We start from the raw sequence: 21,264 nt of genomic DNA, 5'->3' as shown, positions 1-21,264 counted from the left end.
AGCCAGACAAATAGGCAAGATAGACCCTGACAAGTTCCCCCATGCTTGTGTGGTATTATGGAAATTAGAACAGGAAGGAAGGATTGATACAGATGAATTAATTAAAGTGATCCGTCTCTGTATTAAACCTGAATTTGCAGAACAGATGGAGGGAGCTATTGAATTGGCAAGACAAAGGGGTTTCTCTTTGCTAAATTTGGCAACCGCTGCGAGTGTATCCTTTGGCATGAGAACGTTCAAGATCATAAGTACATATGTCCAGCAGGGCAAAAATGAGGGTATTGAAGATTATGTAAGGAGGGCAATTATTTTGCTAATTATGATAGGGGAAGTGGAAAGAAGAGATTCCAGAAGGCAGATCCCAGGAGATCTACTAGATGTGCAAGTAGGTGATGAGAGGTTAAGAGAAATTTGTCAGGGCATGCATCCTACTACTGCAAGAGCTCTCTGCTCTTGGGCCCAAGGTGAGCCCATTTCTGTCAGAAATTTATGCATGAGGGCAAGAAATGTTCAGAAATATCAACCATATGCAGTACATCCAGTAGTGGCTGCTGTACCCAATTTATACCCTGATTTAGCTCCATACCAAGAGCAGGCCCCCCCAAGTGTCAGAATAAGTAAACAAGATTGTAGTGCATTTTACATATTCCTCCATTCTGTGAATCAGCATCGTGAAACAGAAAATATTTGGAGGCCAACGAATCTGCACTTGCTAGAAGAAAGACAGTTCACAAAGCTTCACACACACCCACATATTGACGTCAGAGAGTAAACGAAAGAAGAAAGAACCGGCAAAAGAGATTTAGACAGAAAACCATGAACGGTGAGCATTTGTCTTTACAATAAATTAGACACATTTTCAAAGTAAATAATTTAATGTGACCAGATGTTAAACTACTCAGAAATATGTTCGAAGTTAAACGAGAAAAAGAAATGTGGGAGGGAAAAGAAAACAGAGGATCATAGTCAGGTTTATCTCGAGCTGCAGCAGAGGAGAGTTTTCAGTGTCATGCTACAGACAAAAAATGTTAAACCAGACAGAAAGCAAACATATTGATATAGACAAGTAAAAGAATAACATCACAGTTTAATTAAAAATTGCATTTCAAAGCAAACATTAATAAATGTGGTGACAAGGAAAAATAAAGTTATAAGTTTAGAGCATGCTAACAAAATGAAACATAAGGAAACAGAAAAGCAGGTTGGAGCTTCTCTGAAACTTAGGCAAGTAGCCAACAACCTTGAAGCTTGCTGTTAGCTACGGAGCAAGGACACCTGCTCCCTTTCTAACAGTTCTGCTGCACTGTGAAAGGACTGTACAATTTAATGAAAAGTTTAGGTAAAACAAATCCATTAAATTGTTTTGATTTATGGGATTCAGGAGTTGAACAAAAGTACATAATCTTTAAATAGAAAGCCCATGAACTGGGACCATTTTATTCCTAGGTAAATAACAGATAAAGTGACGGCATTAAATCAGGGCATGTTAGCATAAGATGTTAAAAAAAAACATACATGGTTAAGACAATAATACAAGACAGTGTAGGACATAACCACTATTTAGAATTAAGTCAGAAATAGCACAGAAAGTAGAATTTCCTAATCTTTAATAGCTTAAGTATTATTCTTCAAATAGTACAATTGAGCAAAGTGATTATAGGGTCCAAATATACTTCTTCAGGAGGGGGAGCATTGATGGATGGGAAATTAGGTGATACTATTGTACTAAATTCATTTTTTTTTTTTTTTTTACTAATTTTCTAGCTTTTGGAGGCCAAAACCACTTCCAGCAGGTTAGGATAGTTGTAATGCTATACTTTCCTAACCAAAGAAATTAGATTTTGGCCTCCAAAAGTTAATCCAAAAATGTATACAGTTAATTTTTAATTTATCAATTAACATTTGTCCGTTTTTGACATTTACATCTGCTGTCGTTATAGTTTGCACAGTATACTTCTGGGGGAATTCTGTGTTGTTGGCAATGCAGAATTTGTGCATCATTCCTCACCTCCGCAGACTACGCAGAATTCTGCGCAGTTTGCTTTCTGGCTGCCTCCCTCCCTCACTGCACACTCATCGGCTTCAGCATGGCACGAGGAGGAGCTGCCCAGCAGCATGTCAGACTCCTCTGCTGCCTTGGTCCCCTACAGTTCCTGCCATGCAGCTGTACGGAGGCCCACACAACTGAAAGGCACATTCGGGCCCGGAATAGCAGAGGAACAGGAAGTAGCCCGACATGCTGCTGGGCAGCTCTTCATGCTGCGCACTGCAGCCAGTGAGGGTGCAGGGATGGACGGGCTTGGAGCATTGTGGGGGGGGGGGGGGGTTCTTTAAAAAAAAGGTGGCTGAGGCATGTTGGGGGCTGGAAAAAGGTGGACGGTGTTTGTGTGTGCAGGGTGGAGACTGAAAAAGGTGGATGTTATGTTATGTTACACATGTCTTCTAGTCTGCAGTGGCAGGTACCAAAATTAGTTCAATGTGGGCTACAGTATTACAAGAAGAGCTAGCAACAATATTCCAGGAATTACAAATTTACAAGTCAAAGGTTGTCTAATCCTATAATAGAACAAGCCACTTGATAATATAAAGAATCTAAAAGTCTCCTCAATTTAATAAATTTTATAAACAGAACTCCCTTGCAACAAAATAATCCAATCGTTCATAATTTAAAAAATGGTGAAACAAAGTTTGAACTCAGCCCTGGCTCTCACAGGAAGTGTTATGATTCTGCCGGCTTGGCAGGGAGAGAGGGGGGGACGTCTCTTCTGATTGGCTGCCAGGGTTTGTGCTGACGTCTGTGAGTCTACTTAAGCCTGCGTGTTACTCCCAGCCTTGCTTTGGCGTTACTCACACTCTTGTGGTAACTTGAAAGCCGCAGCTCTTGGTCAGAACGTGCTCTGTGCTCTGACTTTGATCTGAGTTCCCTGTTCAGGGATTTCTTTCCTTTCCCTTTGTTTGTGTTAGCTGGGGGCAGCGTGTGTGTGTGATTAATTAGTTCTCTTGCCTCCAGCTGGGCTTCCCTTCACTGGCTGCTGCTCTCTGTGGGAAGCCAGCTGCTTGTTCTTCAGTGGGGGCTGGGCTTTGTTCAGCTTTCGTCTCAGCTAGGCTGCTTGTCTGAGAGCGTCCTCTCTGGTTGTTTGTTTACTCTACGGATTTCTCTTCCCAGTGTCCCGGCCTGCTGGCTCAGTGAGTTTAACCCTTTGTGTACTGTGGGTTTTGTGTCCCTGCCTCTGACAGTGTGTTTGTTCTATTGGCCCTGCTTCCCCTAGGGGAAGCATTTTGTTTGTTTGTTGATTTAGGGAGCTCTCTCTCGCTCTGGTGTGCCTGCTGGCTCTACAAGCTTAACCCTTTGTGTTCTGGTTGCCTCTGTCTGCTGTGGGTTTGGGGCAAAGGCTTTTTGCCTTCCTTTTGTGTCTGGTTCCTCTGGCTTCTGCCTGGGGCTTCCTAACCCTTTTGGGGGTTGCTGTGTTAGTTCCCCTGCCCTGCACTAGTCCCCGGGGTGGGCGTGGTCCGCTCTGGTTCTTTTGTTTCTCCCTCTGCCCTATCGCTGGTGTTCAGCGCGTATCTGACATTTTGGGGTCCCGGGGGGCCCTCTGGGTTTTTTCACCCCCCCCCCCCCCGTGTGTTTGGGTTCCTGTTCGGCCGTGAGGCCCGCATGAGTGGCTCTGTGTGCGTGGGTTCCGGTTTGGCCGCGAGGCCCACCTGTTTGCCTATTTCCCTTCTTCCTGAGGGACTGCGGGGAGGGGTAGCTTAGGGGTATTGTGTAGCTGGGGTGTGTGGTGGTGGGTCGGTCTCCCCTTGGCCTGGGTCGGCGCCCCGCTGGCCTCGGCCAGGGCCCAAGGGCTCACGACCAACCCAACGGATTACAGGAAGCCAGTGTAATTCTTTCAGAAGCAAAGTAGCTGAATCAGATCTACAAGCTGAGTATATTAATCGTGCTGCCATGTTCTGTACAAGTTGTAATCTCTTAATCAAGATATTAGAATATCCAACATAGATGTTATTCTATCCTTGACAAGATCAAGGCCTGAACTAATAGCCTAAATTTCAAGGGCTCAAAGTATCTGCGAATTTCCCTCAATTTCTTCAGCATGTAGAATTCTTTTTTTATTAGCAAATTTATATAGGAAGTAAAAGTCAGAAAACTGTCAACCTCTACCCCCAAAATCCTGGAATAGGATTAAAAAGGGAAAACATTAGTCCCAATGGTAAAATGCTGAGGAAATTCAGGCAAATCTATTGGACCCAATTTCAAAAACTTTTTTTTTCACAATTTAGTTTAAATCTATGGGCTGTGATCCAATCTTCAGTCAGTAAGACACAAGCAGTATTAGCATTCAGTATCGCAGTTCAATTGGGGGTCTGGAAAAGAGGGATGAGGTGTGGTGTGTGTGCCATGGGAATGGGGTGGACCTCTGTAGGAAGGTGCATGGGAAATTGTGGTGGTGGAGGAGGGAGGGTATATCATGCCTAGGGGGAGATGTCAGCCCTTATAATGGGGGAATTCTGCATAAGAAAATTGTAAATAAAGTATGCAGAATTTAAAAAAAAACTTTTGCACAGAATTCCCCCTGAAGCAGAGGTTCTCAGCCCAGTCACATTTTCAGGATCCTCATCCTCCCCGTCTCTTCAGCCCGCAATCTCGGAGTCATTTTCGACTCCTCCCTCTCCTTCTCTGCCCATATCCAGCAGACAGCTAAGACCTGTCGCTTCTTCCTCTTTAATATTAGCAAAATTCGCCCATTCCTCTCTGAACAGACCACCCGAACCCTCGTCCACTCGCTTGTTACCTCTCATCTTGACTATTGCAACCTTCTCCTCGCTGGCCTCCCACTTAGCCACCTATCCCCCCTTCAATCTGTCCAAAATTCCGCTGCACGTTTTATCTACCGCGTGAACCGATACTCTCATATCACCCCTCTCCTCAAGTCGCTTCACTGGCTCCCGATCCGCTACCGTATACAGTTCAAGCTTCTCCTATTGACCTTCAAGTGCACTCAATCTGCAGCCCCCCATTACCTCTCTACCCTCCTCTCCCCGTATGTTCCCACCCGTAACCTCCGCTCTCAGAACAAATCACTCCTATCTGTACCCTTCTCCACCACTGCTAACTCCAGACTCCGCCCCTTCTGCCTCGCATCACCTTATGCCTGGAACAGACTTCCCGAGCCCATACGCCATGCGCCCTCCCTGCCCATTTTCAAGTCCTTACTCAAAGCCCATCTCTTCTCCCTTGCTTTTGGCGCCTAACCACCTTCCCCATTCATGATACCTGTACTGACTACATAGTTTGTTACCTTTAGATTGTAAGCTCTCTTGAGCAGGGACCTTCCTTCCCCATGTTTAAACTTGTACAGCGCTGCGTAACCCTGGCAGCGCTATAGAAATGCTAAGTAGTAGTAGGATATCCACAATGAATATGCATGAGATTTATTTGCATACAATAGAGACAGTGCATGAAAATCTCTCATGCATATTCATTGTGGGTATTCTAAAAATCTGACTGACTTGGTGTATCCCGAGGTTGAGAACCCCTGCCCTGGAGTAACAGTACTGGGGAACATGCATTACTGTTTCTATTTTGCTGGTGTTGTACTATGTGCAGAGTCTAGCTTCTTGAGGTTCAGTTTAATTTCTGTCTACATATGTCTATTTTTATTCTATACTTGAGCAGGGTCTCTACCTGTGTTCCATGTATGAAAAAAAGGTAGTTGCACAAGTTGTTCTCAGTCCAAACTAACTAGGTGAATATGTTCTAGTAATAAATAAAAACTAAGCATTGCACAACTACAGAAATCAAAGTGACTAGCACATGCTGGAATTTGTCGGATGGTAAGTATATGCTAAGGTGCTGGGGTTTCTATGGCATAAGTAAGTATATGTTTTCATCCTAAATAATTCTTTAATATGAGATAGGATTCAGCCTATAACCTTGCTGTTCTCAACAAATGATTAGCTGCATTAAGTCTGGTCAGTTGGTGTTATTAGCACACAAAAAAATGAAGGCTGCTTTTGAAGAAGCATTCTCTTTAATTCTCACTCATTGTTAGCAGGAAATTGGAGGGGTGAGGGTTTTAGAAATGTCTGTGACAGTGCCTTTGTTTAGACAGATTTTGTAAAATTTTCCGTAGGAAATTTCTGCACACAAGTTTCCTCTCACTCATTTAAAAGTTCAGTGTCCTGATAGAAAATCTAGGGGCCCTGTTTACTAAGCCTCGCTATAGGCACACTAGTGTTTTTAGCACATGCTAACACTAAAGACACCCATAGGAATATATGTCTCTAGCATTAGCAAGCGCTACAAACGCTGGCGCGCCTTAGTAAACAGGGCCCTAAGTTTGTGTGACTTTATACACATTAGGCCAAATTCTATAATTTCATAGCGTCCCACAGATCAATCCAGAGACTTGTGGGTTGTGTCCCTTTACCAGCAGGTGGAGATAGAGAGAACCTCCGAGGTTGCTATATGTGGACCTGTGCAGCCAACTGAACCTCAGTATTCTCTCTATCTAGCAGGTGGAGGGACATCTCTGTGCAGCTCTGGTTTGATCTGGCTACTGTTGTCCTTTGGGACTAGTTTAGCACAGACAGGGGTTGAGTGGCTGTTTGCAGCTTGTGGTGTACACCTGGTGGTGCCAGGTCCTTCCCAGTCTCCCCCTACCTTTCCTCCGTCGCCCGAGGCTATTGGCCTGATCGGGTGTTTCCTTTCCTGACTAAAAAAAAAAAGGTAAGAGACTGTTTTTGTTGATACGGAGGAACTAGACGTTCTACCGAATCAGTTTTGGGGCAGGCATTTGTGGAGCATGTTAGTGCCTTCTGAGGTGGCTAAGCGCTGCTCCCAGTGTGGGGGCCGGAGAGCAGCATCGGGGGAATGTGAGTCCTGCCGCCGTCAGCCCGCAGCCATTGGGCAGAGACTCATCTCTCTTTCTTGACAGCGGCTCATATAGCAGGGTCACAGAACGTGCAAGCGGACATTCTCAGTTGCCACCAGTTGCAGCCAGGGGACGCTCTCCCCTCTGGCCTTCGATCAGATAACTGCCCGTTGGGGGATGCCAGAGATGGACTTAATGGCCACCGCATTCAATGCGAAGGTTCCCCGTTTCTTCAGCAGGGGACGAGAGCTGGGCTCAGAAGGCATCGATACTCTTCTTGAACCTTGGCCCAGGGGCCTGCTCTACGCCTTTCCTCCGTGGCCAATGGTGAGCAGGTTACTGACTTGCTTTGCCAATCATCCTGGTCGAGTGATCCTAATGGCCCTGGATTGGCCCAGATGACCTTGGTACGCAGATGTGATCGGGCTTCTGTTCGATCGTCCTTTTCTGCTACCGGCGCAGGACGGTCTCCTGCTGCAGGGGCCAGTCACAATGGAGGATCCCTCCCCCTTTGGTCTTATAGCCTGGCCCTTGAAAGGGCGAGGTTGAGAAGAAAAGGGTATCTGGACGCGGTTATTGCTACGATGCTGTAGGCTCAAAAAAGATCCACCTCGATAGCTTATGCTAGGGTGTGGCGTACCTTCGATTTGTGATGTGCGAGTTCGGGATTATCTGCGGCTTCGGTTTCAGTATCGGTTATCCTCGTGTTTCTTCAGGAGGCTGTACAAAAATCACTCTTGTTGAATTCTCTTAAGGTGCAGGTGGCAGCTCTGGCATGTTTTAGAGGCTGGCTTCAGGGGGCATCCATCGCTTCCCGCCTGGATGTGGTTCATTTCTTGAGGGGCGTAAATTGTTTGCGCTCTCCGCACATGCCAGTTCTGCCATCCTGGAACCTTAATCTAGTTCTCAAAGCGCTTCAGCGTCCTCCGTTCGAACCCTTATCGGGGATTACAATTAAGGATCTTACCTTGAAGGCGATTTTCCTAGTAGCCACTACTTCGGCTCGGAGAATTTCAGATTTACAGGCTGGCTCTTGCAGAGACCCCTCCCTGCGTTTTACGGAGGCGGGGCTATCGATTAGGACAGTTCCTTCGTTTTTGCCCAAGGTGGTTTCTCGTTTCTATTTGGGGCAGTCTCTGCGTTTGCTGACTTTTTGCCAGGAAGATTACCCCGAGCAATTCTGGGCTCTTCGCTGCTTCAACGTGAGACAGGCTCTTCTCAGGTATTTGGAGGTGACGAATGAATTTTGTCTTTCTGACCATCTCTTCGTCCTTTTTGGAGGCAGTTAAGAAGGGTCATATGGCTTCCAAAGCCACCATAGCCCGTTGGATGTGGGAGGCCATCACTTCGACCTAAGTGGCATTGGGCAAGCAAAGCCCTGCGCAAATTCGTGCTCATTGTACACAAGCTCAGGCTTCCTCCTATGCAGAGTCCCATTTGGTTACTCTGGAAGATATCTGCAGAGCCACTACATGGGCTTCAGTCCATACGTTCACTTGTCATTATCGGGTTGATGTGGCAGCTTGGCAGGATGAGTGTTTGGCTTGTCTGTGATTTCTGCCGGGTTGGGGGTGTCCCGCCCTACTTGAGGACTGCTTGGGTACATCCCACAAGTCTCTGGATTGATCTGAGGGACGCTATGGAAGGAAAAATTAATTCTTACCTGATAATTTTCTTTCCATTAGTCCCAAAAGATCAATCCAGAGCCCCCCCCCCCCCCCCCCCCGGGGTTTACTGTCTGCGGTTTTGTTGCGGTTGGTTAATTTTTTTCGGATTCCGTTGTTCTGAATGTTCCTTCGTTTGATTAAAAAATAAATATAGAAGTGATGGAAGTATGTTGGGCAATTGGTCTGACAATGTCAGGAGAGTTTTCTATTGTTTCCATTCCACTGCTTTGGTATCGTTCATACTGAGGTTCAACTGGCTGCACAGGTCCACATATAGCAAACCTCAGAGGTTCTCTCTATCTCCACCTGCTGGTAGAGGGACACAACCCACAAGTCTCTGGATTGATCTGTTGGGACTAATGGAAAGAAAATTATCACGTAAGAATTAATTTTTCCATGTGCCTTAAAAATTGGCACTGAAAAACCACACACTAAGTGCGATTCTATAAACTACACCTAAAATTAGGCATAGTTTATAGAATATGCTCATGTGCTGTTCTTGCAACTAAAATTTATGTGCACCCATTTAGGCCACCTAAAATCAGGCCTAAATACCTGCACCTAACTTAGGTGCAGATTGGATGAATTCCATAATAGTGCGGATAGTTTTAATGCCCACAACCGCCCATTACATGCCTGTGGCCATGCCCCCCTTTTGGCTCTGCGCATTAGAATTTACATGCGCCACGTTATAGAATACGCTTAGAAAGTTGTGGGCATAAATTCTAATTAAAGCCAATGAGTGCCATTAATTGGTTAAGTACCAATTATCAGCACTGATTGGCTTGTTAATTAAGCTGTATGCGCAGTTTGGCCAGGCAGCCAAATTATCGCACACAACTTAAGGCACCACTTATAGAATTTGGGGGGCGTATACATTAGCAAGAATAGCTGTGTGTGCACTATGCAGCCAATTTCAACTAGGCAACATTTACTGAAAAAATTTAATTTTATATATCAAGTCTTTGTGCTGTATTCTATTTAAATATTATAAAAGTCAATTTATTATCACTATGACAGTATGTTATGCTGTTATGGTTGTGTGTTAAAACTGTTGGGCTAGAAAAGTTTTCTCCTTCTGGCAACCCTGGCACAGAATGAATGGACTTCCGCTTGTACTGTCCGAGGAAAGCTGCTTACCAACCAAGAGTTTTTATTTAGCTACTTTCTTGTAGATGATTTTATCAGTGCTGCCACATGGGTGACTCAGCGAGGGCTATACGAATAGGCTACATAGCAAACCTGAGTGGAGCCAGTCTGCCCAAATGGAATGGAGGGCTTGGGGGAAGGAGGAGAAAGGGAACATAGGAGATGTTTACCGTACTTGCAGCATTTGATTTAGACTGGTTGTAGCCGGTCTAGCATGCATGTTATTCAGCATCTAATGCACAAAGGGGTTCTGTGTCGCTTTTACCATTCGCGGTAGCAGCTACCGATAATCCTATGCAATGTATTACAACGAGCTCAGTGGTATTAAAATTAGCATTCCGTGCGATGTACAGAAATAAGCATCTAACGTTCAAATTGTTCCAGAAGGTCTGGAGCTGTCATTACATGAGGGCGACGTTTTTGTGGAGCAGTCTATTTTCATTTTTTAATAGTATGTTCATGTGTGGGTGAAATGGGCCACGTGCGTATATTATATGCATGTGTCCCACATGTAGCAGTAGTGTTAAAAAGTTGTCATGAATATTTTTTAATAGTATCTGCACGTGTGTGTGAAAATATGCATGTATTGTGAGTTTGTGTGTCCTGCCTGTAACAATAGTGTTAAAAAGTTATTATGGAAAAAAGACTATTTGTGTTTACAGTTTCTGTCACTTCAAGGAGTAAAATACAAATCTGTATTAGAGGTATATTTTACTTATTAAGCAGCCAAATGGTGGAACAAACTATCAAATTATATTAGTTATCAGTTTGACTATGTGTTTTTCTGAAAAGCTTTGAAAACCTGATTATTTCAGAAAGTATCAATGCTTAGTCAAAAGTAAATGCTCTATAATATTAATGATCAAGCTAATTAATTTCCTAGTCTAGTTCAATAGTGTAACTGGATATTATTGGGGGGGGGGGTTAACTTTAAATTTTAATTGTAATGCTAGGCATCTTGTCCTTTTTCTTGTAATATGAACCACATAGATCCATTCGTGGCAACATGTATAAATGTAAAAAAAAAAAAAAAAAAGGAGAAACTCCATGTGAGGTCACTGGATGCACACCTACATCATGGTTGGTTGTTGCCTTTTTTTTAACCCGGGCATGGGCGTAGAACTGACATCAACGCTTTATACAAAACTGTTCTGCGCATGTGCTAGGTGCTTTCCCTACATCTCATTTGCATGGGATTTCCTTTGAGCATTGATCACAGTTTCAAAATCGGGTAATTTCAACCACAGATATAGATGTACTCAGTATTTAACGGTGACTTTTGAGCATCAGGACCTTAGATATTTTTCTCTTTGAGGATTGTTTAACCAACAACAGATGGCTTGTGGTTAGAACTAATCAGCTTGTTGGGACTCCTGATATAGGTGAAAACGAGGCACCACCACGTCCAGTTCTTCTGAACTTACGCTGTTTTGGGGATTTGTTTTGATCTGGTCTCGTTTTTATTATAATGAACTTTATGCTTGTCATTTCACAACTCATAGGTTCTTTTTTTTTTTTTTTAATTGGTCTGCCTCTACTTTTTCGTTGGCAATGTGGATGAGCCAGCAGTACTCGGGCTGATGCAGTCCAAGGTTAACTTACTAACAGGGGCGTAGCTGGGTGGGGGCATGGGCCTCCACAGATTTAGCCCTGGCCCCCTCTACTTTTGACCCCCCCCCCCCCATCGCTGGCCCTCCCCCGCCACTTTCAATCCCGCTGCCACCAGGTGTCCCCAACCCCCGCCTGCCGCGTCTCCGGCGCCTTCGCTGATCTGTTTGTCCATCCTGACTTATGATGTCCTGTATGTAGCCCTGTGCAGGAGGTGCATGCAGGACATCAGGAGTCAGGACTGACAGAAACAGATCAGCGAAGGTGCCGGAGAGGGGTGGGGGACCCCCGCCAGCAAAGGTACATGGCAGGAGGGGGGGTTGGCAGCTGGGGGAGGTGGGCTAAACTGGGCCCCCCTCCCGCCGAGGTCTGGCAATGCCCCTGCTTACTAATGAGGTAGGGAACACATATTTACACTGGCTTGTTCATTTTACTATGGACGTTATCATCTCTCTCCCACTTCCTTCCAACATTACCCCTATCCCTCTTTCTCTTTTCTCACCCACTATTGGCTGTGTCTCTCCTATTCTCTCTGGCAGGGAGTTTCCCTCCAACGCCGCCGCGCAAGGGGAGAAAGGGGTGGTTGGAGTTGTTGAGCGTAAAAACAAGCTGTGTGCCGTTACCAATGACCAGAAGTTTGGCGATGTCGCGGAGCCGACTAGACGGGCGCGTTCACCACTCACGTGCGCACAGCGCAGGAAAGTAAAACCGGCGGTCAAATCGAAAACAGCCAAAAAATCGCAGACACAGCTGAAGTACCCCCCCCCCCCAAAAAAAAAAAAAAAAAAAAAAACCCACACAACTCACTGAAGCCAAAATATTTGCGCTCGCGGGCTTCAAAGTAGCCCAAGATGGTAGGAAATCCGGGGTTCTAGCAACACTACTGAACCAGACCAAGCCCTTTGTACTATGACTTCTCTCTCTCTAAATAGAACGCCATCTTAGCGGAAATGACGCCAAACAAGCCGAATGTTGGTGTACTGCAGGTAGGGGTTGCGTGAACGTACCCGCAGGTGGAGGTAGGACTGCCAAAGCTGCACGGCGGGTCACGTGATTGGGGGTTGTGTTGGGGTGCTGAAAGATCGTATTGAGAAGCTTATGTAGTACGGCGTAAGAGCTGCTTTGGAGACGTCTCTCTTGAGGGACTGGTGTCTGGTGGGGGAAAGGATGTGTTTTTGAGGGGCTAGTGTTTGGTGGGAGAGGAGAAGATGTCTCCTTGATGGGCAGTTGCTTGGTAGTGAAAAGTGAGGTCTCCTTGATCTGCTTTGGAGACAGGGATGTCTCCTTTGAGGGACAGGTGTTTGGTGGGGGAGGGGGTGATGTGTATTGAAGGAAAGGGATGTCTCTTAGGGAACTGTTTAGAGTAAGATGTTCTTAGGTAAAGAGGATTCTCCTTGGACAACCAAGATGGATCAGCAACACACTGTAGTTACATTATGTAATGACACGTTGCTCTCCTAAAACTCAGAGAGAGAAACCTAGAAAACACTTTTCTGAGCATGTGCAAGCCACCACTGTACCTGCACCTTTCGTCTCCAGTCTGTTCTATCTGTCAGGCCAGATGGATGGTTCCTTCTTCTTGCTTAACCTTTCTCCTTGTTCTCCTTCTTATCTCTTAAAAAAAAAAAAAAAAAAAAAAAGAAAACCTATAGAAGAAACTTTTTTTTTTTTTCTGGTGCGGCATAGGATTTAAGGAAGGAGCGGGCAAGACTCGTGATGAAGTGAGAGGTCATCTGCCTCCGATATAGAGCCTCTCCTGGCCCAAAGTAGGAGCAGGCAAGACTCTCATGATTAACGAGAGATCCTCTGCCTCCAGCACGGAGCCTCCTGAGGACTGTCCCCATCCAGGATTTCCAGTGGGACTCTTGGCATACAGCTCTTTCTAGCCCATCTGTCCATGCACTAGGAAGCACAGAGAGGTCTGGTGACTCCTTCAATGGGTCCTGCAGCATGAGCATAGGCTCTTCCTGCCCCATCTCCACTGGACAGCCACCCTAATACAGAAAAGGGCTCTGCCAGACCATCTGCCTCTGAGATAGGAAGACAGCCTTGGCATCCTGGGGCATTTTTTTCACCAGCTAATCTGCTTCTGATTAAACTCTTACTGGAAACCTTGTGTAGGAATGAGAATACTTTGGCTCAGTCTGCTAATATCCTGCTGTGCCCAGGTGACCTGGCTCAGTTCCTTGACTCAACTGCAGGTCCCCTACACAGAGTGAAACACCATTGCAGGCTTCCAACAGCATATGCAAACCTGCACTGATCCCTCTATGCTGTGCTAGTAATGCTCCACCCCACATAGCGCCTGACATTGACAATGAGCACTGAACTATCAGTGTCATACACATTCTACCTACATTATGCTCTTCACTTGGGCCTCACTGCGTAAAATAAGTCTCGCTCATCCACTTTGTACCAGCTGTGGGTGGTATCCCAAAATGGGAAGCATTGCTTTGTGTTTACAGCAGCCAGTGTAGAGCCAGAAACTCCTAGGCTATGATCCAGCCAGGTTATGGAAGGACAGGAAACACTAAAGTTGGATACAACTCAATCTGAGCTACCACTAACAAGAGAATGAGCTTAGCCAAGTCGTCAAACACTCCATAGGGCATTTGAGTTTGCACTGAACCTCCATGATGTCCACAAAGTGAGATTAATACCACTGTGATTCCTTATTCCCAAGATCACCGCTTCATGTCCTGCCAGGGGATTGCACTCATGATCAATGTTTTCCTGCTGCTACAAACTCTAGTTGGAGCAAACCAAGCTGGTGCCCTGAGCACTGCGCCCTAGTGCAGCAGGACTAGTAGCTTCATGCTGCCAAGAGAGGCACATGTGCTGTTGGTCTTCAGAATAAGCACTGCATCAGGATCAGGTAAACCATTGCCTGGAAGGTCCTTCCAAACATTTACACAACTCTGGAGGGCCTATCATCTACAGCAGCCCTGTGTTTTACCCCCATGGGCTGTCAAAACCTACCTGTGGTGACAATAACATGCATCACTCACAGCGCAATGTAATGTGGATTGATATTCAGGTGCTGGTGGATACAAAGCAGTGAGGACAGATACCCGTAAATATCACCAAATCTTTGATACTCAGTGCCATGCCACTGATTGCTCCACTGAATGAACAACTGATGCTAGTGTCACCGTTTTAAAAGACAATTCGAAATCAGAAGATTTTCAGTACTCCTGTACTTGGAGTTAAAATATGGAACTCTCTACCTATTGCCATCAGAACAGGAAACAGCTACCTTAGCTTCAGGAAGAGGCTAAAAACCTGCCTCTTCCCAAAAAGTGCTTCATAGCAATCATTGACTTCTACCTCCTAGTATTATCCATTATCCTTTCCTATAATGTTTTTGGCCCCAGGCATTACACCAGTGGTCTCTAATAGTTCTCATACCTCACACTGACATCGGCTTTTGTCTTGCCTAGAATGTAAACCGCACTGAATCCTTGAAAAGGGGATATTAGCGGTATAAAAGAATTGATTTGATTTGACTATGAGGTGTATATTACCTGTAGTATGATATTTTGGGGGATCATGGGGGTCCTAACTCCTACAAGGCCCCCTCACCAGCACCAAAAGTGAGCTACAAGCATTGCTGGTGCAGTTCCATCCCCATGGTCTCAAAAAATATGCCCCCACACACAACCCTTCTGGTCTTCCACGCAACACTCAAAGCTTACTCATCTTTGGAGTATACCACTACCCCAGCTGCCATGCAGCTTCCCTATGTATGTCACCTACTGGTTACAGCAACAAACTGAGAACCAGAATCTGGGGCTCTGTCCCACTGGGCAAGTCTCTCCACTCACCTCGCCTGTGGTGCAATATCAGATGACAAATTCTGTAGGGGCAAACGACTAACCTACTTCACCAATACAGTTTTTCACCTTGATCTGTTATCAACAAACCAAAAAACAAAATTGTGTTTATAGGGCACATCCCTTTTCCTATATACTTTACTGCCAACAGCTTCCCCAAGCCCCTCCCTGCTGTACCCATGTGAATGCCCCCCTTGCATTTACGCACAATGCCACTTAGGCCCTTACACGTGTAAGTGTACACTTAACCCATGAAAGTGCTGGTATTCTATACATTTACACGCACCAGTGGTGCAGAAATGCAGACACACAGTTATAGAATTGCCCTTAAATGTTTATTAGTTATATTTACATACAGTTGTATATTTAAATCTAATTTATTGGAATTCAACTGTTACAAGAAATTATTTATTTTGGGGAAAATAGCCCTAGAGCAACTCGCCACTGTTTATAATTTAAGAGCAGGCGCTGCATTTATAAGTTTTAGGATATTAATTTCTCCACCAATCACCAAAGGTGATAATTGCAATAAATTGAATAAATTAAGTATATATAAAAGATACCATATACTCAGAACACAAAGAGACCGTATTTTTAGCTTCAAAAAGATTGATTTAATATACAAATGCACACGAGAGGTAGGTTTTAAAAAGGATCTTAGAACAGAGAATTTGTGCATAAAATAGAACAAAGTAGCAGGTCTAGATCAAAAGTTATGTTACTTACAAGTCCTTGTTACACAGTATGAACAGCATTAGGTAAGCACATGTTTGCAGGACAGGAACAGGGCTTCTGCAGTAAGTGGATCATCTGAGTTGCTTGAAGAGAGTCTGACTCTTGGGAAACAGCTTGTCCTTTTATACCTTGCAAGCTGCAGGAGGATATGCCATGTGGATCTTTGTCCTGGTTTCCACACGACCCTTGGGCATTTGCAAAGCATTGTGGTATCTTGGTCTCATGTCTGCACACGACCCCTGAGTCTTGGTCTCATGTCTTATGACATCACGAGACTTACAGTCTGGATTTTGCTGGCAAATGGTCTTTTGATGTCCTGCTCAGTCTCTGGGGCAGATACACATTACAAGTCCTTCCTTTCTGCACATGTCTGAAAGCTGATGGGAGGGGCAGGTATACCTTTGACAAGCAAATGTCCTGTTTATGCTTTTCCTGAGTTCTTTGTTTTCAATGGGGTATTCAGGTGCCCACCTTAGTCCATCTTTTGTTAGGTGGGAGGGCAGAGGAAGCTCTTTTGTGTTTGTTAAGTGTTTGTAATTAACTATCCCTGCTCTCAGAAGTTCCCAGAAAAAGGAATGGGGAGAGGCTTGAAATGAAACTATTTTCTCTGCTGCAGTGTAAAAGCTGCACAAATATATTGGTGTATATATAATCCAGCAAAATATAATAAACTGATACCATTACACTCCCTCTCTTGGTTCCGAGATACAAAACTTTTAATATATTGGAGCAAGGAACCATAAAAATTAAAGGCTAAAAAGAAACTCTAACCTAGTACAGTAGCATAATTTCAAAAAGAACAGTAGCAAATATACTGAACTGTTTACATGGGCATGTGTATTGGGAGAGGTGAATCTTTTAATAGTGGACATTGAACAGACTGGACCGTGCAGGTCTTTTCCTGCCGTCATCTACTATGTCACATCACTATGAATCTTGGAATATGTCCTTAGCTGGAATATGACTGTTATAAGCAAAAAGACTCATCATTATTACTTTTGTTTACTCATGACTTACATTTAGGTAGCTAGGATTAAGTTTTCTGTGGTCAGTTTCATTAGACTTCCATTCAATCAGGTGGCAGAGTATGGCTTTGCTCTGGTTTAAAATAGGATTGCAAGTCCACTTTATATGACTTCAGCCACACAAGCGTCATTTTGCTCTATTTCCAGAGACCACCTCTTTTTGTGTCACCTGCTCAGGGGCATAGGCTGCTCCCAAGTTTGTGCCACAGGATATCTTACCCAGTATGCTAGCCAAATCAATAGCATGAGAGTGCACAATTGACCAATTTACCACCGCAATGGGGTGGAACAATCTATTCAGTCATATTTTCAGCGTTTGACATTCCAAAGAAAATCCTGACACTGTTAATGTTTCCCTATATTCTCTATCTCAGAGGCTAACTGAGGTATTCACAGCAGTGATAAGCAAGAGTGTAAATGTGGAGCTATTATACTACTGTTTCATTAGAAACAAGAAAGACATATGTATGCAATTATAATAATTTCCTAGGTTACTATTACACACAAAACAATTATTCCTATCAATCCTATGCAATAATATTTACTTAATCATTGACCAAATAAACAAAAACAGAGTCATGGTATAGTGCCATGAACTACCTTTCAGAGAGAAACTTTTTATTTTTCAGAGAGAAACCTTTTATGGGTAATGAGTGTGGTAAAAGGTTACCATATTTATCTGCTTTAGCAGTGTTTAATGTAGCAAATTAATAGACAATACTCATGTGTTTAATGTTGTAAAGAATTTAGAAAAGATATGTTAATTTTGCTTTGCACACAGCCAATATTTCATTCCAGAGAGAGCATTTTGCACGTACTGGCTGTGATGTATAATAAACTAAAAAGGTCAGAAACATTCCCTGTACTGATTGTACCTGATAGATCATGTAAACAGAAACCTTTGCTCATAATTTCAAATATACACATGTGAATATATAACCTTAGATAGCAATTGGTAGAACTTAATATATGTCTGTAGCCATAGCTTCAATAATAGTGAACATGGTTTTCTTTCCTATAGCTCGTCTGCCAGTGAAAATGGTCTTTTTTTTTTTCTTTCTTGGACAATGTGAACTAATGGAGGGACTGTTAGTAGGGAGGGTCTATTAATGTCTGCTTATAGTTTCTTGGGTACCCCATAACATAAAACAAACATGTAACATGGAGACCACATGACAAACAAACAAAGAACTCTATTAGGCCTTTAGGTCTCCGATCGTCCATTCCAGATCCAGGATTGAGCTTAACCTGCAAGTAGAACACAAAAAGCACAGAAGCAATGTACGCGGCATCCATCTTGGATTTGCCAAAGCATTTTCATTCATTTAGAACTAAGCAACAATTAGCAAAATTAATAAAGCACAAAAGCATCATCTGCGGCATCCATCTTGGATTACCACCGCAGTTTCATTCATTTAGAAGTAAGCAACAATTAGCAAAATTATTAAAGCACCAAAAGCATCATCTGCGGCATCCATTTGGATTACCACCGCAGTCTCATTTACTATCTTATAAGTAGAACAGCATAGATCTATTCATTTAAAAATGTAGAAGAGGCATAGATCTATTTTAAAATGTAGAACAGGTATCTGAGATAGCCATATATATATTAATTACTAGCACCATAAAAATATTAATATCTCATAAGTGGAACAGGATCACTATTTCATTAGAACTTGAACTCTGAAAAAGACAAGAAAAATAAAAACACTTTCACATTAATTTAGCAGGTCACATGGCTCTCCGGTTCTGGTGGGGGGGGATCCCTCTCTTGTTCACAGTTCCTTCCTATAATCTTAGACCATTGTATGCGAGCAGCGTGCAGTGCAGACAGGCTTTATTTTCTTAAGCTTTAGTTTCTTTTCTATAAAAATAAGCATATCTTGTTAATTCACATTAAAGCACAATATTAAGTTTCAGCTCCAGCGGGAGTTACCTATTATAAGGAGGCATTTTTAAAACTTCTTACCCAGTATTTTAGTTTCAACTCCAGTGGGAGTCACTCATCAGAAAAAAAAGACATTTCTAAATCCTTAAGCTAATCATAGAGAGAAATTTTAAATCTTACTTATTGCAGAGAGACATTACTAAATCTTTACAGATTCAAAAGAACAATAGAAGCTACATTTTTAATTAAAAGAACAATAGAAGCTACATTTTAAATTCTTATCAGTGTTATTTTAAATCAAAAGAACAATAAAAGCTACATTTTTAATTCTTATCAGGGTTCAAAAGGTTTATAGCAAAAACGTTTTCTATTTTCCTGTCCAACATATTCTAAAAATTAGCACCTGGATTTCCCTGCCATCTGCAGAGTGGGTCATGCTGTGGAGAAGTCCAGTCCAGGCTGGATGCGTCTCCTCATGTTTCTAGGAATTAAATTGCAGGAAGGGCTGACAGAATGTCAGTTTCTGGTCCAGCAGGACTTGCAGTTAAAAGTTTCTGTTTATCTGGCGGCAAATTTCTCTTTTTATTGTTAGCTATCTGCAATATCTGCAAGGCTCCATGAGATTTTAAAATGTCACATGCTTGCTGGCGGTTTTCAGTATCTACATACTGAGGAGCTGATTCTTTTATTAGATATTCCCTTCCATGGGAGCTTAGATCAGAATGCAGCCCAGGTGGTGCATCTGTGTGCTGAGGAGCTGGACATTTAACTGGAGGCTTACCTTCATAAGCATTTAAATTAGACTGCAGAACAGGTTGTGCATATATGTGCTGAGGTTTTGGATGCTGTGAGGGGGCCTGAGAACTAATGGTTCTAGTTGAACCTCCTGTTACGGGTGTGGACTGTGATACTGTTACCACAGCTGAAACAGGCATGGCTGTAGCTGTATTTGGGTCTAGAGGAGCACATGGGAGACCCATAAAGGCTGACCCCTGCAAATGTGAATCCTGTACGTGATCAATATTGTCATCTGTAGGGGGAATCTGCAGTGTTAATTCCCTGATTAAATGCTTCAAGTCTGGAACCTGGCTGGCCTGCATTTCTAAAGCTAAAATTTGGGCTTTCATTTTAGTCTCCTGTGCTGCCTGGCTTTGTACCTGTATTCTAAGGGCGTCTAATTGATCATTTAAGCAACTAGCCATTGTGATTAGAAAATCCTTTTCTGTGTCTACCTGCATGCATTCTCTCTCTTTGGCTAGTAACCTCTCATTCAATTCTGCATGTTCTTTTAAGGCTTTCTTACACATGGTCCACATTAACCAAGTGCATGCAGAAATTCTCTTGCTCCCTGACTTAATTGAATATAAATCACATTTTGTTTCAATATCAGAGGGGATGGAAATATCATCAGTTACATTACGGGTCCAAGGATTGGGGCCAGAGGATTCTACTCATTGCTTAGGCAAAGTGGGGTTATCTATGTCCTTCTCAAAAGAAACTGCAAAATTGTTTTTTATTTTATGCCAGAGCATGCCTAAAGATTTGATTATGAGATACATAAAGTACATGAGTGCATAAGTACCTAAATAAGACCAAACATCCATCCAGCACAGCATTCTGAATACCTGAAAACCTTATCAGTTTATCAATCGGAAATTTAATTAATGAAACCTGATAGTTCACTATAAAGCAGCAAAATACAAGAATATAATTTAAGAACACTGCTATCTCATTCTACTCGCACAGAATACCTGCCCACGTTCTGCACCAATTAATATGTTACAAGAAATTATTTATTTTGGGGAAAATAGCTCTAGAGCAACTCGCCACTGTTTATAATTTAAGAGCAGGCGCTGCATTTATAAGTTTTAGGATATTAATTTCTCCACCAATCACCAAAGGTGATAATTGCAATAAATTGAATAAATTAAGTATATATAAAAGATACCATATACTCAGAACACAAAGAGACCGTATTTTTAGCTTCAAAAAGATTGATTTAATATACAATTGCACACGAGAGGGAGGTTTTAAAAAGGATCTTAGAACAGAGAATTTGTGCATAAAATAGAACAAAGTAGCAGGTCTAGATCAAAAGTTATGTTACTTACAAGTCCTTGATACACAGTATGAACAGCATTAGGTAAGCACATGTTTGCAGGACAGGAACAGGGCTTCTGCAGTAAGTGGATCATCTGAGTTGCTTGCAGCTGAAGAGAGTCTGAGTTGCTTGCAGTTGAAGAGAATCTGACTCTTGGGAAACAGCTTGTCCTTTTATACCTTGCAAGCTGCAGGAGGATATGCCATGTGGATCTTTGTCCTGGTTTCCACATGACCCTTGGGCATTTGCAAAGCATTGTGGTATCTTGGTCTCATGTCTGCACATGACCCCTGAGTCTTGGTCTCATGTCTTATGACATCACGAGACTTACAGTCTGGATTTTGCTGGCAAATGGTCTTTTGATGTCCTGCTCAGTCTCTGGGGCA

The 21,264-nt window shown here is 43.2% G+C and overlaps 1 protein-coding gene across 7 annotated transcripts in view; it reads left to right on the top strand.

Annotated features, from left to right (window-relative positions):
• The window catches only part of KLHL22 (kelch like family member 22), a 75,245-nt gene that overhangs the window by 13,341 nt on the left and 40,640 nt on the right, over positions 1–21,264 (top strand). For 2 of the 7 annotated variants that reach the window (XM_030219034.1, XM_030219031.1), the window contains exon 1: positions 12,104–12,282. The exons of 4 other annotated variants lie outside the window; for them this stretch is intronic. Coding sequence is in view for 1 of the 3 variants with exons in the window: in XM_030219031.1 (XP_030074891.1) it covers positions 12,266–12,282 (17 nt within the window). In the remaining 2 variants the exon portion in view is untranslated. One more of the 7 variants, XM_030219036.1, reaches the window with a different exon arrangement.

This window comes from Microcaecilia unicolor, chromosome 11, assembly GCF_901765095.1.
Source record: "Microcaecilia unicolor chromosome 11, aMicUni1.1, whole genome shotgun sequence".
NCBI lineage: Eukaryota > Metazoa > Chordata > Amphibia > Gymnophiona > Siphonopidae > Microcaecilia > Microcaecilia unicolor.
The sequence above is the reverse complement of the archived record's forward strand: the minus strand, read 5'-3'. Positions and strand labels throughout refer to the sequence as shown.